At 34.9% G+C, this 12,969-nt stretch overlaps 3 protein-coding genes across 3 annotated transcripts in view; 1 reads left to right on the top strand and 2 right to left on the bottom strand.

The window, feature by feature from the left end:
- Positions 1 to 289: 289 nt before the first annotated feature.
- On the bottom strand, positions 290 to 2,944 carry brk1 (BRICK1 subunit of SCAR/WAVE actin nucleating complex). The gene is made up of 3 exons (XM_038272998.1): positions 2,786 to 2,944; positions 862 to 944; positions 290 to 777 (listed from the first exon to the last, which is right to left on the bottom strand). Exons 1-3 carry the CDS (start codon positions 2,901 to 2,903, stop codon positions 751 to 753), a joined length of 228 nt encoding a protein of 75 aa, XP_038128926.1. The 5' UTR covers positions 2,904 to 2,944; the 3' UTR covers positions 290 to 750.
- A 1,081-nt stretch (positions 2,945 to 4,025) lies between these two features.
- Positions 4,026 to 5,331, bottom strand: LOC119775103 (glutathione peroxidase 1-like). The gene is made up of 2 exons (XM_038272997.1): positions 5,016 to 5,331; positions 4,026 to 4,722 (listed from the first exon to the last, which is right to left on the bottom strand). The coding sequence occupies exons 1-2, from the start codon at positions 5,238 to 5,240 to the stop codon at positions 4,372 to 4,374; spliced, it is 576 nt and encodes a 191-aa protein (XP_038128925.1). The 5' UTR covers positions 5,241 to 5,331; the 3' UTR covers positions 4,026 to 4,371.
- Positions 5,332 to 7,934: 2,603 nt separating this feature from the next.
- LOC119775075 (testis-expressed protein 264 homolog) overlaps positions 7,935 to 12,969 on the top strand; it is a 63,606-nt gene continuing 58,571 nt past the window's right edge. The window contains exon 1 of the mRNA XM_038272951.1: positions 7,935 to 8,393. Within this exon, the coding sequence (XP_038128879.1) occupies positions 8,139 to 8,393 (255 nt within the window). The 5' untranslated portion in view covers positions 7,935 to 8,138. The remainder of the gene's footprint in view (positions 8,394 to 12,969) is intronic.

Raw genomic sequence — 12,969 nt, 5'->3', positions numbered from 1 at the left:
ACTATACAGTAAAACTCTAAAGGAATTTTGGACTTGGCATCAACACAAAGCCTGCGAGGTCTCGGTTGAATGCAAGTAATCCACAGCTCTAAATGGCAAAAAAAGGCACAGGACATTTTAAGGGCAGCAGTCTTTGCTGGACACAGCATTTGCCTATCAGATGTAAGCCTTGTATAGCTAGGATTTTGTGATGTGCCCCCTTGTATTCTTACCTCAGCATCTTTGATCTATTCAACGACTATATTCCTGATAGACGGCTGTATAGGGTTATGCAGAGATGAAACAAAGCAACTGTTTATAATTTATTACAGTATTTAAATTTTCCATCAACACTTACAACAGTTAATGTACAGGCAGGTTTTCAATAAAGGTGACCACACAATTACTTGTTCAACTTGGCACACATGAATGTTTCCCCGTTTTGTTTCCTTTTCCAATAATCTCTGAATAGGTAATGACGCCGCATACAAAATGTTTACAGTGAAAAACATCATGAAGCCCTGGGATTTTTTTAACTCAATACTTAATTGAGCTCAATTTTAAAAGCAATGATGATGCTTGACCCATAAACAGAATGCACAAGTGTCATGAGATAAAAACAACACAAAATTCAGCCATATAATATCAAAAATGGTCCACATGATCCTCCAAAAAGGACAGTGCAGCTCAGCACATTTAAGTCCAAAACCTTCAGGGTGGAGGTGGAGGGTGGGGAAGTAGTTTGAAGAGCATGTTGGGAATTCCCATCATCTAGGTCAGGGTCTCTCCTTTGGTCACCTGTATCAAGATACAGTTAAGTTTGATGGTTAGATCATTTAAAGTGTCTGCCAGGCACAAAGTTACTGTGATTCCTACACTTACTCTGGCCTCTATGTATTCAATCCTTCTCTCCAATGCTGTTAATTTCTCGTTGAGGGTGGCCAGACGAGACCGGCAAGACATATCTGTGGGTTAGAGTTCAGTTGCATTATTATATTTTGCCCAAAGTACTTTTTTTTTTTAAACATGCCAATTTGTAAAACCTGGCACAGCACCGTAACAAAGTGACAAAACATTGGTATATAAATATGTAAAGAAAGGAAGAGAGACTTCCACAAAAATAAATCTATAATGGGGCCACAGTTATTGCATGCTGCAGCATTTCCTCAGAGTAACTGATTCAAATTGCATCTATTTGAATCTGAATATTCACTTTTAATAAACTGTTTTTGTCACAATCCAGTCCATCATACCCATGTTAAATTTAGTCAAACTGGGTATGCCACAGAGTGCTTTTAAAAATCACTGGGTTGGGTGCCATCTTGTGATGCTTTAAAGCTATTTTTTATTTATGTAACTTGTACTTGCTAGGTTTCCATACTATCTTTTAATTTTTACATCTTTCACATGTGTTTCTATTTTACAAGTTAAAAGGGTATTAAATATTAAGTACATTGTGTTTTTCTCCTGAAAGAGCTTTGTGTTTTTTGGAGGTCTCCTCTAAGAATACAAATTTTTCAATTCTATATAAGCGTTCTTAATTTTTGTCTGCATATTTTATACGCAATCTGAGCTGATGTCTGTTCATAATTTAACTACAGTTAGTTTGTGACAAAGAATAACTGATTGATTCATAGGACGATCTTTCTCTTGAGTTCCTCCATCGCAATTTGATAAATATCAATACTAACATGACCACTGTATTATGAAATTATACTTGTGTTCACAATTTAAAACATGTTTTACATAAAATAATATAAGATAGAATTTATTGATCTCGTTAAATTAAATTGGCTCAATAGTAAAAAGGTGCCAAAAGGAGGAAAAGGTGCATGGAGTATATACAGTGCGTCCACATATATTCAGTGGATTGAGAAAAAAGAAATAAGGCAGAGATTTAAGGAGACTTGTGTATATTTAAGGTGACTTATACACATATAGATTTGGCATTTTACATTAAAGTGGTACCAGATAAAGAACAACAGTGAGGTAGTGAGAAAACTAAAACAGCTGAAGTCTCTCATTTAACATGATTATTGAACAGGGTATTAAATAGTAATTGAACATTAGTTGTTGCATTTGAGAGTGTCGCGGTGTAAAGTCTGGTGGCAGCAGGGATGAATGACCTATAGCGCTCTTTTTTCTCATCTTTGACACCTTTTTATTGGGTTCTTGGATGCCTTGTAATTTCTTTTTTTTTATTTCTTGATCTCAGCTTTGATAATAAACAAAATCATTGGGATCTACGTGCCTGATCCGAATTAAGAAGTTGCGGAAAATATCGTATAAGCCCCTTTTATTCATTTGAGAGCGATGTAATTCACTGAAACGAGTAACAATCACTTTTTATGTTATAATTTAACCGAATATGCCTAAAATTGCGACGATCATTGCTTAATAATACAGGCATAACCTTACGAACATACGAACATTTTCCATATTCATAAGGCCTGAGCTAGTGTTCGCTAACAGCTGTTTGCTCAATAAACAGGACCGAATAAAAAACTACATATGCTTTTTTTTTGGGAAAAAAACATTAAACTTTTTCAATTACCAAGCTATTGTTTTTTAAACTATTCTAATTTTGAACCTGTCATACACAACAGGTATCTAAAAACATCCGCTCAGAATGCTTCAAGAATAGAGGAAGCTGGAAGCTAACAGCTAGCTGGGAGCGGCCATTATAAACATCAACATCATAGCTAGCAGTAGCTACTAAGCTAATTCAACTAGCTATTCTGGTCTTTCCGATCGATTTCTCTACACTTAGGTGATCATATTAAGGACTTGGTTGCTGGAATCTTACCAAACGAGTTTAGGAAGTCAGCAATTTTCTTAATGCTGCTTGTAATCACTTCTATATACTCTCGATTCGCCCAATCTTGATGAATCTCTCGCTGTACGGGATCTTCCTGGCCGGCCATGTTGGATGAGATGCAGCCGTTCTGCAGGAAGTGTCACTCATAGGGACCTTTTCACGAAACCCAAACTGGTTAATAATACAGGATATTCCTGCTCCTCATGCTTAGCGTGCCTTAAATTGCTTTTAATAAAACGATAAAACATAAGTAATTGAGAGACCTTGCTAACAAATGTCTTATATTGCACATAAATCACAAAGCAAGAACTTTCTTATTATAACTACCAAACACAAACCCTATATTTTGCCTTTTCACTATCCATTTATTAGGTAAAACTTGCTTTACAACCCTTAGCAAAAAGTAGTGTATTCAAGTATACTAAAAGTGCACTATATTTCATACTTAAAATCAGGCAGTGCACTTAGAGTTTACTTATTCTAAATTATATTTTACATACTTAACAATAGTATAGTTAGAAGAGTAATACTTCAAGTACACTAAAAGTACATTGTTTGGTATACTTTCTAAACTTATACTTCATACTTATATTTTTGTCCATATCCAACATGAAAGAAGATTCAGAAAGAGGTAACTTGAGCTTTGTGACCTGGTTGACTGTCGTCACAATGTTTCTCTGCTTTTTGTAAAGCTTTCTAAAACTTTCAAGTTGTTCATATCGATTTTTTGGGTTCTAATGACTTAGAATTCCAAGACTTAACAAAAACTTCATTTACTTTAATTTCTGTCTCTTGATAACATTTATTCCAGCACTTCTAACTTGAATGAATGAATTCTACTAATACAGCGTAAGAGGCAAATGAATGTTTTCTGCAGTTCAGTCACTGATATAAAACTGAATGAGTATTAGTCTCTGAAATTTGGACATAAAGTCTCACCCTAATCTAAATATATAATTTGTAATTTATAAAGCAGGAGGAAATCACAACCCAGAAGTTTTAGTTGCTTTTAAAGATAACTTATTTCATACTAATAACTGTTCCTTAGGTACAGCCCCTATCTAGATCCTATTCTGATAAATAACAGTTTCAAATGGAAAAAAAAACAAACAAACTCCCAAACGCTATGTTCATTGACTTGAATATCCAGTCGAGTTTGATACCTTCTATGAGGCCTCTTCCCAACACTTCACTTTTAACAAACAAATTATCTGCATTGATCACAATATTCAGAATTGCGTAAAAGGCATTTTAATTTACATAAAATGTGCATTTTCTCTTTTTCTTTATATTGTAGAATAGACAGTGGTAAAGTCAAACATTTACATGTGCTTCAGAAACTCCCTACACAAAATGGTTTCCAGGAGTTTCATCATTAAGTAAATGGGTTTAGGAACCGAGTGTTTACCACTGAAAATATTACAATCTTAAAAAAAAGGCTGTTTTGGTAAAACTGTGAGCTGGGAAGCTCGATAAAATACCCCTCCTAGGTGTGTCTACTGATAAGCCTTTCTAAGTTGGAGGGATCACAGCCGATATCTTCAGCAACAAGCTGCTGAGTGTCATAGCACATTTTACTTGTTTCTCTTGAGAAGCTTTTTAATGTCTTCCTCAAGATCAATAGTGAGGAAGTTTCTGCTGTAGCGCTTATAAGGCTCCCCATCAGCACCGATCAGGAACTTCTCAAAGTTCCAAGAAATGTCACTCCTGCACACAGGGCTCCAGATCAGGAACTTTGGATCATTCATTAGGGACAAAGCATCGTCCCTGGGGACAGGGAGCTTCTCTTTCAGATAGACATACAGGGGGTGGGCATCCTTTCCATTCACATCCACCTTTTCAAGGAGCTGGAAGTATGGTTCAAAACCATTCCCTGGACGGACATACTTCAAGGATCTTAGGATTTCATCATTCTTGCCGTTCTCCTGTTATGGATAAACATGGGCACAGTTACTGAGGATTGAAAAGCATCACAAAAAAACAGAACGTGTTTTACTTGCATTACCAATAACGATAGTTTTAAAGCAAAACATTGTTAGCTTCATAGAGTAATGAAGGCAAATTTGCAAGCTTTTAAGGAACATGAATATGTATATTACCCCATTAAGATCCTAAAATGCACAATTGGCTGCCTTGAGTATATTTAAAAAATAGAACATTTTGCATGCAGTGCTTTTAAAGGACTATTGATATATTTAAAAATGGAAACATAACTTACCTGATGTCCAAACTGATTGCAGGGCACACCCAGGATAACGAGTCCCTCTGCAGAGTATCTGGAGTGAAGCTCATTCATCTGCGTGTAGTCCCTGACTGTTGTTCCTCAGAGAGACGCTACATTCTCAATGAGAACAACTTTCCCCTTCAGCGAGGAGAAACTGAAAGGTTCACCGGAAAGAAGCTTAGCTGTGAAGTTGTAAAATGTTTTAATATTACCAGACATTTTTTGGATTTCTTAGGTTAGAGACGCTGTGAACTCTCCTGTCTCTTGTCAACAAGTCTTATCCTGTTCTCTCCAACCGAAACTTTGAGGGAGGAGACCTCCAAGTTCAATGCTGCGTTCGGGGAACGCCCCCTCAGAAACAAAATATAACACACAGACACACACACACACACACACACACACACACACACACACACACACACACACACACACACACACACACACACACACACACACACACACACACACACACACACACACACACGTATACAAAATGCAATCCTAACCCTAACCGTTATCAGTATTTTCCTAACCCTAACCTTAACTTTAAACTGACTCTCTTGGGTAAAAAATGGGGATCTGCCACATTAGGACCAGCTTTTGGTCCCCATAAGGCCATTTGGTCCTCAGAAGGTCAGCAAATATACCAAAGGCGGTCCTAAATAGGTAATAGGTAAAATATACAAGTACACAAACACACTTAAGTGAGACTAAGTAAATGGTTACATTGACTTTTGAAAAAAACTAACATTTTGAAAAAAGAAATGAAATACTTGATCAAATTACCATCTCAAATGATTATGGAGCTAGAACATGATTATGGAGCTAGTCAGTGCATTTTTGGTACTTTTGTGGATTGTCCTGTGCATGTGTGGATCAAATATATGAGTTTTTTAACATTGAGACTCTTCTAGCTCCAAAAATTATGGAACTATTAGAAATAAAAAAAAAAGGCACAAAAAAACAGATAAATACAAAGAGCTCAGGGAAGAACTAGAAAGAGCCTTGAAGGTGAAGGTAACTGTAGGAACTTTGGTCATTAGGGGACAGAGAGCAGTAAGCCCCACACTGGAGCAAAGGCTCCAATAGATAACTGGAGAAATATGAGACATCTCAGTCCAGAACTGTACAGTTCCTGGGACAGCTAAGGTACTGTGAAGAATATTTAAGTTCCCAAGAATCCTTCCCAGGAGGTGAGGGGTGGGTGAGAGAGCAGTCTTCGTCTTTGTTTTATAATAATGATATTAAATACATGATATAACAAAAAAGACGACTGCATACTTGAAGGCTTAGTATTGCTTATCATAAACAATTGAAGTTTTACCATTTTAACCATACTATTTGAACATAGCTACTGTCTGAAGGCCAGAGGTCAAATTGTGAACATTGACCTAAATATTCAGCTGTCAACTATAAGTCGTAATAAAATGTGATTAGGAATGAAGGCAGCTCAGGAACAAAATAATAGTCCACATAAACATTTGGGTGGATAGCTCTCTGGGGTGTACAGATCCCAAATAAAACTCAACTCAGTCTAGTTCGATCATTTCCCGCTGAAATTTAGGAGTAATTAAATCAACACAAATATTTTAATTCTGAAAGCTTTTAGGTTTGCCTCTCAAAACCATAGGAGGTTTTATTTTTCAAAAGATCAGCCACACAAGAAATGACCAACCACAAACAGAGAGGATGTGCAGAAAAAAAATCAGTTATCCCTGATTCATAGAGGAGAAACCACAGGAATGTCTTCTTTTATTATTACTTATCATGCTCATTTATCTTTAATTTGGTCCATTGAATATGTTTAAACACTTAATTTCCATCACACCTTCCAAACTGAAAGAATCCAGGGAAGTGCTGTCTCCTGTCATGGTGAGTTTTTATTGAATCTACAGCCTCCTAGAAGGTCTGAATTGTTTAGCTGTTTGTCAATTGTAAAAAAAAAAAAAAAGAATAAGATAATAACTTAAGATTTATAATCCTTAGCCTATTACTAAATATTCATACTCAGTTAAGTTTGCATAGGTTTCTATCACACTGGTTCCTGTAGAGGATGCAGAGAATAATTAATGAACAAAGTTGTGAAATTCTTCGTTTAAAGTATATTTAAGATGTAGGTATTTTAGTAGGACCCATTCTGCTGTACTTCAATTCTCCAAAAATCACCAGAATGTAGAAAATAATGTGTATTGTGAGAAAAATTTTCCACATAACTACAGACCGCTTATTGTTACTCAGTAACATTTACTGTGCTATAAAAATTCCACATTTTGCCACTTTGTTTCAGTTAAATCCTCTGAAAACCTCCAACCTATAGCTGCACCTGTCCTCATCTAACCCTGAGAGGGTTTCCTGTCTTATCTATTTCAAAATCTCACCCCAAGGTTTGGTGAAAAGTTGGCAGTCCTGCAAAAGGGCAAAAACATTCATTGATACAATGGTTTAATACAGTTATAACTTAAAGTGATGTTAGTTGTGTTCCTACTTTTGAATAATCTTAAAGAAACAGCATTGGATGTTGAATATAGTGGCTTGGGTACCTTAAAGTCTTAAAATCCTGTTTCCTAACTTTTTTATTTACAAAATCTACTAGCTTTTAAAGTTTGTTTTTTGAACTAATTAGAACCGAATGATTAGTGAGTTTTCTGTCATTATAGTTTTTTTGTTTGTTTGTTTGTTTTGTTTTAATAATAAGACCGTACAAGATTTTGGGAGTCCCATAAGAGGGTCAAGTAAAACGGAAAATATATAGTGACTACTTTATATTATTGAGCTGTCAGATATTAGATGAAGCAGAAGCGGTTTAAAAATTTATTAAATTTAGTGTAAGTAAACAGCAGGAGGACATTATGGAGGGGAGAAGAATCAAAGTTAAACTTAAAGAATAGTAACGTCCTTCACCCCTATTTGTCGGCATAAATGGTACTTTCCAGGAAGTCCCGTGCAATGTGTAATCCTGTAGTTTTTCGTGTCTTTGTGAAACAAACGCACGATGAGTAGGATAAATGTTTTTATTCTTTGATAAAACCACATCATTTTTGACACATGGCAGCTTCTTGAAAGAATCCAACACAGTTTGACAGCAGCTAGCGGTCCCTGCTCTGCAGGAGAGCTAACATGCCTGACTGCTTCAGTGTGTGTGCGGCGCTCCTCCTGGCTCTCCTCATTCTAACATTAGCAGGTTTTATTGTTTATATAGGTCTCCTGACGGACATCATAGTGCAAACCGGCTGTCCTACATTCAAAAAGCTAAGTTTCGCTTATAAATTCAAAGAAGGATCATACGGCGATAGTAGGAAACTTTTTAAGGAGGCTCGCTGTGTTGGACTTGGAGTCCCATGCCTTGGGGTGTTTTATGACGTCCCTAAAAAGGTAAGTATTTACCTAGGTAACTATGGTAATCTCTCCTTTAAGCCATACAAGAATGGGAAAATAAATGCATCTCCTTAGATGGCAATGGTTATTTTTATTCAACGTTTTGAATCAAAAAATAATATAAAAGATATTGAAATGTGTTTATCATGAATATTAAGGTCTTTAATGGGTAAAATGCAGTCAGTTTTGTTCATTATTTATTAAATAAATGAATGGATAAAAGAGACCCTGAATAAAATTCAGTTTATAATTTCTATAATCGATGCTGTAATGTATAGTGTAATTCACAAAGTTGGCCACTAGATGGCGATGATGCCATTTTGTTCTGAAAAGGGGCTCTTCCCTTTGATAATGGACTTATTTTCAAATTCTTTGTTTTTATTTTTATGTTTTTGCATTTTCGCTTCACATTTGATACACAAGTCCGAATAAAGCGTTGTATTAAAAATGTTAAGTTATTTTATCTCAGCCTTAATTAATTCTCATTTATACTCTCTAAAACTCGATGACATGGACTTTTTAAAACTATTGCTAATGTGATATTTTAATATTAACAAGTATATATGTTTTATTATTTTAGTGTTATTGATAAGGTTATTATAAACATGGAATGAAGTATTATATGAATTGAATACTTGTTGACTTTTAAAATTGTAGAGTAAATGTAGCATGTGATAAATGTGTGTGATTCTTTATTCTTTGTTTAATAAACTTTTTAGGGCGGAAACAATTAATCTAATTAATCATTATTAATCGATTATTGAAATAATCATCAACTAAATTTGTAATCGATTAATCATTAGCTGAGTATAAAACATGCCTTTGACAGAGTGACCCACTTAGAACAATAATTATATTAAAATTATATCAAGATTTTGCATTTAAGATAAAGAAAAAAAACATCTTTTCCCCTGTCAATATCCTCTATCCAAAACTTTGTTTCATTTGGTTTAAAATTGTAAAAAAAAAAAACTTATTTTGCTCTCCGATTATTAATCGATTCATTGAAAAAATAATGGACAGATTAATCGATTTGCAAAATAATCGTTAGTTGCAGCCTTGCTCTCTTTTAAGAAAATAAAATATGTAAAAATGCACTCAACCATAATGCTTGACTATTGTTTTCTCCTCGTTTAATCATTGCATATCTTCTTTGGCTCTATTGTGCCATCTGTAAACTGTCTTAAATTTTTAAGTATAGAGATGATGTTTTGAATCACGCTGTATTTAATTTAGAAACAAATCATTCAGACTGTTTTGCTGCAGGTTCCTTTTATCAAGCTGGAGTGTATTAGTCACAAATAATAAAAAAGCTGACATGACATACACTGGCTACATTTAATTAGCTGTAGCTGTGTGGTTTATATATTACAGCTGATGTTTGGTTTTGCATAAACGGTAAATAAAGCAAAGTTTTAGGCTTGTTTTGCAGAAATACTTGTTGACAGCAAGATATTTGCTTAAATAGTTTTCGTAATAACTCCCTGTTGGGTAAAGTGGATATGGCAACATTATTATATAAAATGCTCACCTAGAATCATGCTGTAGAAAGCTTGTGTAACCACAGAAAAATAAAAATGCACTATTACATAAAATGAGTTAACACTTATGCAGTGAAATACTTTAGTCCCAGAAAGAGTAGGAGTGAAACTTTGAACACTTTTATTATTTGAATTTAAATTAATTAGTTTTCTTTTAATTTGAAGCCAACTCAATTATAATTTATTTAAAATAGCTGATAACGACTAAGTTATTAATGATCTATAGATGTTACATTTGACTTCAAGGTGGTTTCCTGCTGTAGCTGTTGGTCTATTTAGGATACAATACTAAAACTAATATGGAATAAAAAAAAAATAGAATGAAAAATGTACATATATCCATGAAGGATTACATAGAAAATTATGTACCAGTAATGATAATTGAATTAACCTCTATGACAAGAAATACATTTTTTTTCTTTGCCTCTTAATTTTGTAAGTCGGTGGGTGAAGAAAGGGGATTAAACTTGTTGCTTGTTTTCTTAGGTGTATTTTATTATTAAAAAAATCCCAAACTAAACAGAGTATGAAAATCATTTAATAAGATTATATTTAATAAGAAATATGCTGCTGCTTTCACCTTAAAAGCTGAATATAGGTGAGTGCCCTACCAACAGCCTTGTGGCTATCTGGCTTTTGTTAGGCTTATTCTTTATACATCATGTGCATTGTTACTTTGTTAGCCAGATTAGACAGAGTAGAAGGCCTTCCTTTACATGGTGGATGTCACTGCGTATACGGAGGCCATCTAATCAGGACAGCCTTCATGTCTTTAAAAATACACAGGATATGGGCACATCTTGGAGCCGGACTGATAAAGGAGAGCTATGTGTAATCCTGGGGTAAAGAGGCAAGATGCATGAATTTCAAGGCATGGATGGTGTGTCAGTTTCTGATACGGACAGCTAAGCATCCACCTGATGCAAAACATGGACTCATGAGGTATAAGAAGGAGGAGATGGCCTTGTTCGGTGCTCAATCTTTGCTCAATCCTTGCCGGACGCTCGCTGACGTTTTTTGAGCCCACAGCTGTGCCAACCCTAAGCTATTTCTCTGTCCTGTAACGACCTGACCTGGAATAAACGCTGATCCTTTTTAACTCCTGTTTTATAGTCCTTTTTTAGATGGTTTTACCCAGTTTGAGTTAAGAGTAGTAAATAACTTGCTCCCAGGTAAAGAACCGGTAGGGAAGTTTCCAAGGCGCAGCCGCCTTCAGGGGGACCTAACTTATATATCAAACACTTTAATGAAATAATATCCTATGTAATTGAAATGATATGAAGATAATTTGTTTGAATGAAGCAGCAAGAATTGCCACCCCTGTAAAGATTTGCACAGTGAATAGAAAATCAGTGAACTGCAACCAATATAATCTTAACCGTTTTGAAATACATTTGTGAGATATATTTGGAGATTACTCTATTTTGAAGGTCTATCCACTATTAATATATGAGCAATAGCAAACCTAATAGCAGATCTGTTCAAATAAATGCACTGGATGGAAAAAGTATTAAACATGTCAGTGGCTTTTTCAGTAAATATGTCTGATGGGGCTTTTGAGATGATACAGGAAATGCAAAAATTAGTTTGTGAATGAAGTTCTGTGTAGTAAAGTGGAATAGTGGAGAAATCCTCTTAAACATATTGATGTCCTTAAGACAAGAATGCTATGAAGCCAAACTTTTTTCTTTTCTTTTGATGATGTGAAATATGTTTCACTCCAATTGCTGGAAAATACTGTGAGTTTTTTTTTTTTTAAACTTTGTCCTCCATTCATTCTGTCGGGGTCGTGATATGATGGTGCTTTGAAAGGTGATCCAGTGCCTTTATGGTCGCTTCACCAACCTAACACCAAATGTTTACAAGGCCGTATATAATGACTGTTTCAGATTTATGGTACATGCACAGATAGTCCTTGACAATAATTTAAAGGTGAAACAAAGATAGTTGTTAAAAAGACATTTTCTCTGGACACAATTGAACATTTAAATAAATGGAAGTAAATGCTGCTAGAGTGACAATTGAAAACCGTTGAAAATACTGATTATTAAATGACATAAAAAAAGCAATGCAGAATTCCTTGAACTGTATTCGATTGAATTTGATTCGTTTCTCCATAATGTAGACATTCACATCACTGAAAGTAAGCAGTAAAATGCCTTCTCTGCTTTTCATCAATATCACTAGTAGTTTTAAATAACTACTGCCTCTGTTATTACACTTTATTACACATAATTTATGTGAAGAGTTGTTTCCCTTGTGTGTGGTTTACTCTGGGTATTACCATCACCCAGGGTTTGGGCAATAAATCAATATCAATATATCCTGATTGACAACTGATCAATATCAGTATAAAAGATTCAGCCACTCAAACTCTTACAGCCAAGTGAAGCAAGTTGGCAGCAGGGCTGACCTATTTTTAAAGGTTATGTTTAAATGGGGTTGAGGTAGTGCTGAAAAATGAATCTGATTAATGGTGATTGATTGATTGATTTATTGAAAAGAAATCGTCAACTAATTTAGCAATCGATTAATCATTAACTGGACTATAGAGACTGTTAAACCTGCCTTTAGCTGTAAGAGTGACCCACTTAGAGCAGTGATTACAGGTGCTGGTCATAAAATTAGAATATCATGAAAAAGTAGATTGATTTCAGTAATTCCATTTAAAAAGTGAAACTTGTATATTATATTCATACATTACATACAAACTCATATATTTCAGATGTTTATTTTGTTTAATTTTGATGATTACAAATGACAACAAATGAAAATCTCAAATTCATCATATCAGAAAATTAGAATATTGTGAAAAGGTTCAAAATTGATGGCCCCTGGTGCCACACTCTAATCAGCTAATTAACTCAAACCACCTGCAAAAGCCTTTAAATGGTCTTTCAGTCTAGTTCTATAGGCTACACAATCATGGGGAAGACTGCTGACTTGACAGTTGTCCAAAAGACGACCATCGACACCTTGCACAAGGAGGGCAAGACACAAAAGGTCATCGCTAAAGAGGCTGGCTGTTCACA

The sequence above is a fragment of the Cyprinodon tularosa genome, unplaced genomic scaffold (genome assembly GCF_016077235.1).
Source record: "Cyprinodon tularosa strain WSP-4 unplaced genomic scaffold, ASM1607723v1 ctg85, whole genome shotgun sequence".
Classification (NCBI taxonomy): domain Eukaryota; kingdom Metazoa; phylum Chordata; class Actinopteri; order Cyprinodontiformes; family Cyprinodontidae; genus Cyprinodon; species Cyprinodon tularosa.
Note: the sequence above shows the minus strand (reverse complement) of the source record. Positions and strands in the feature narration are given on the sequence as shown.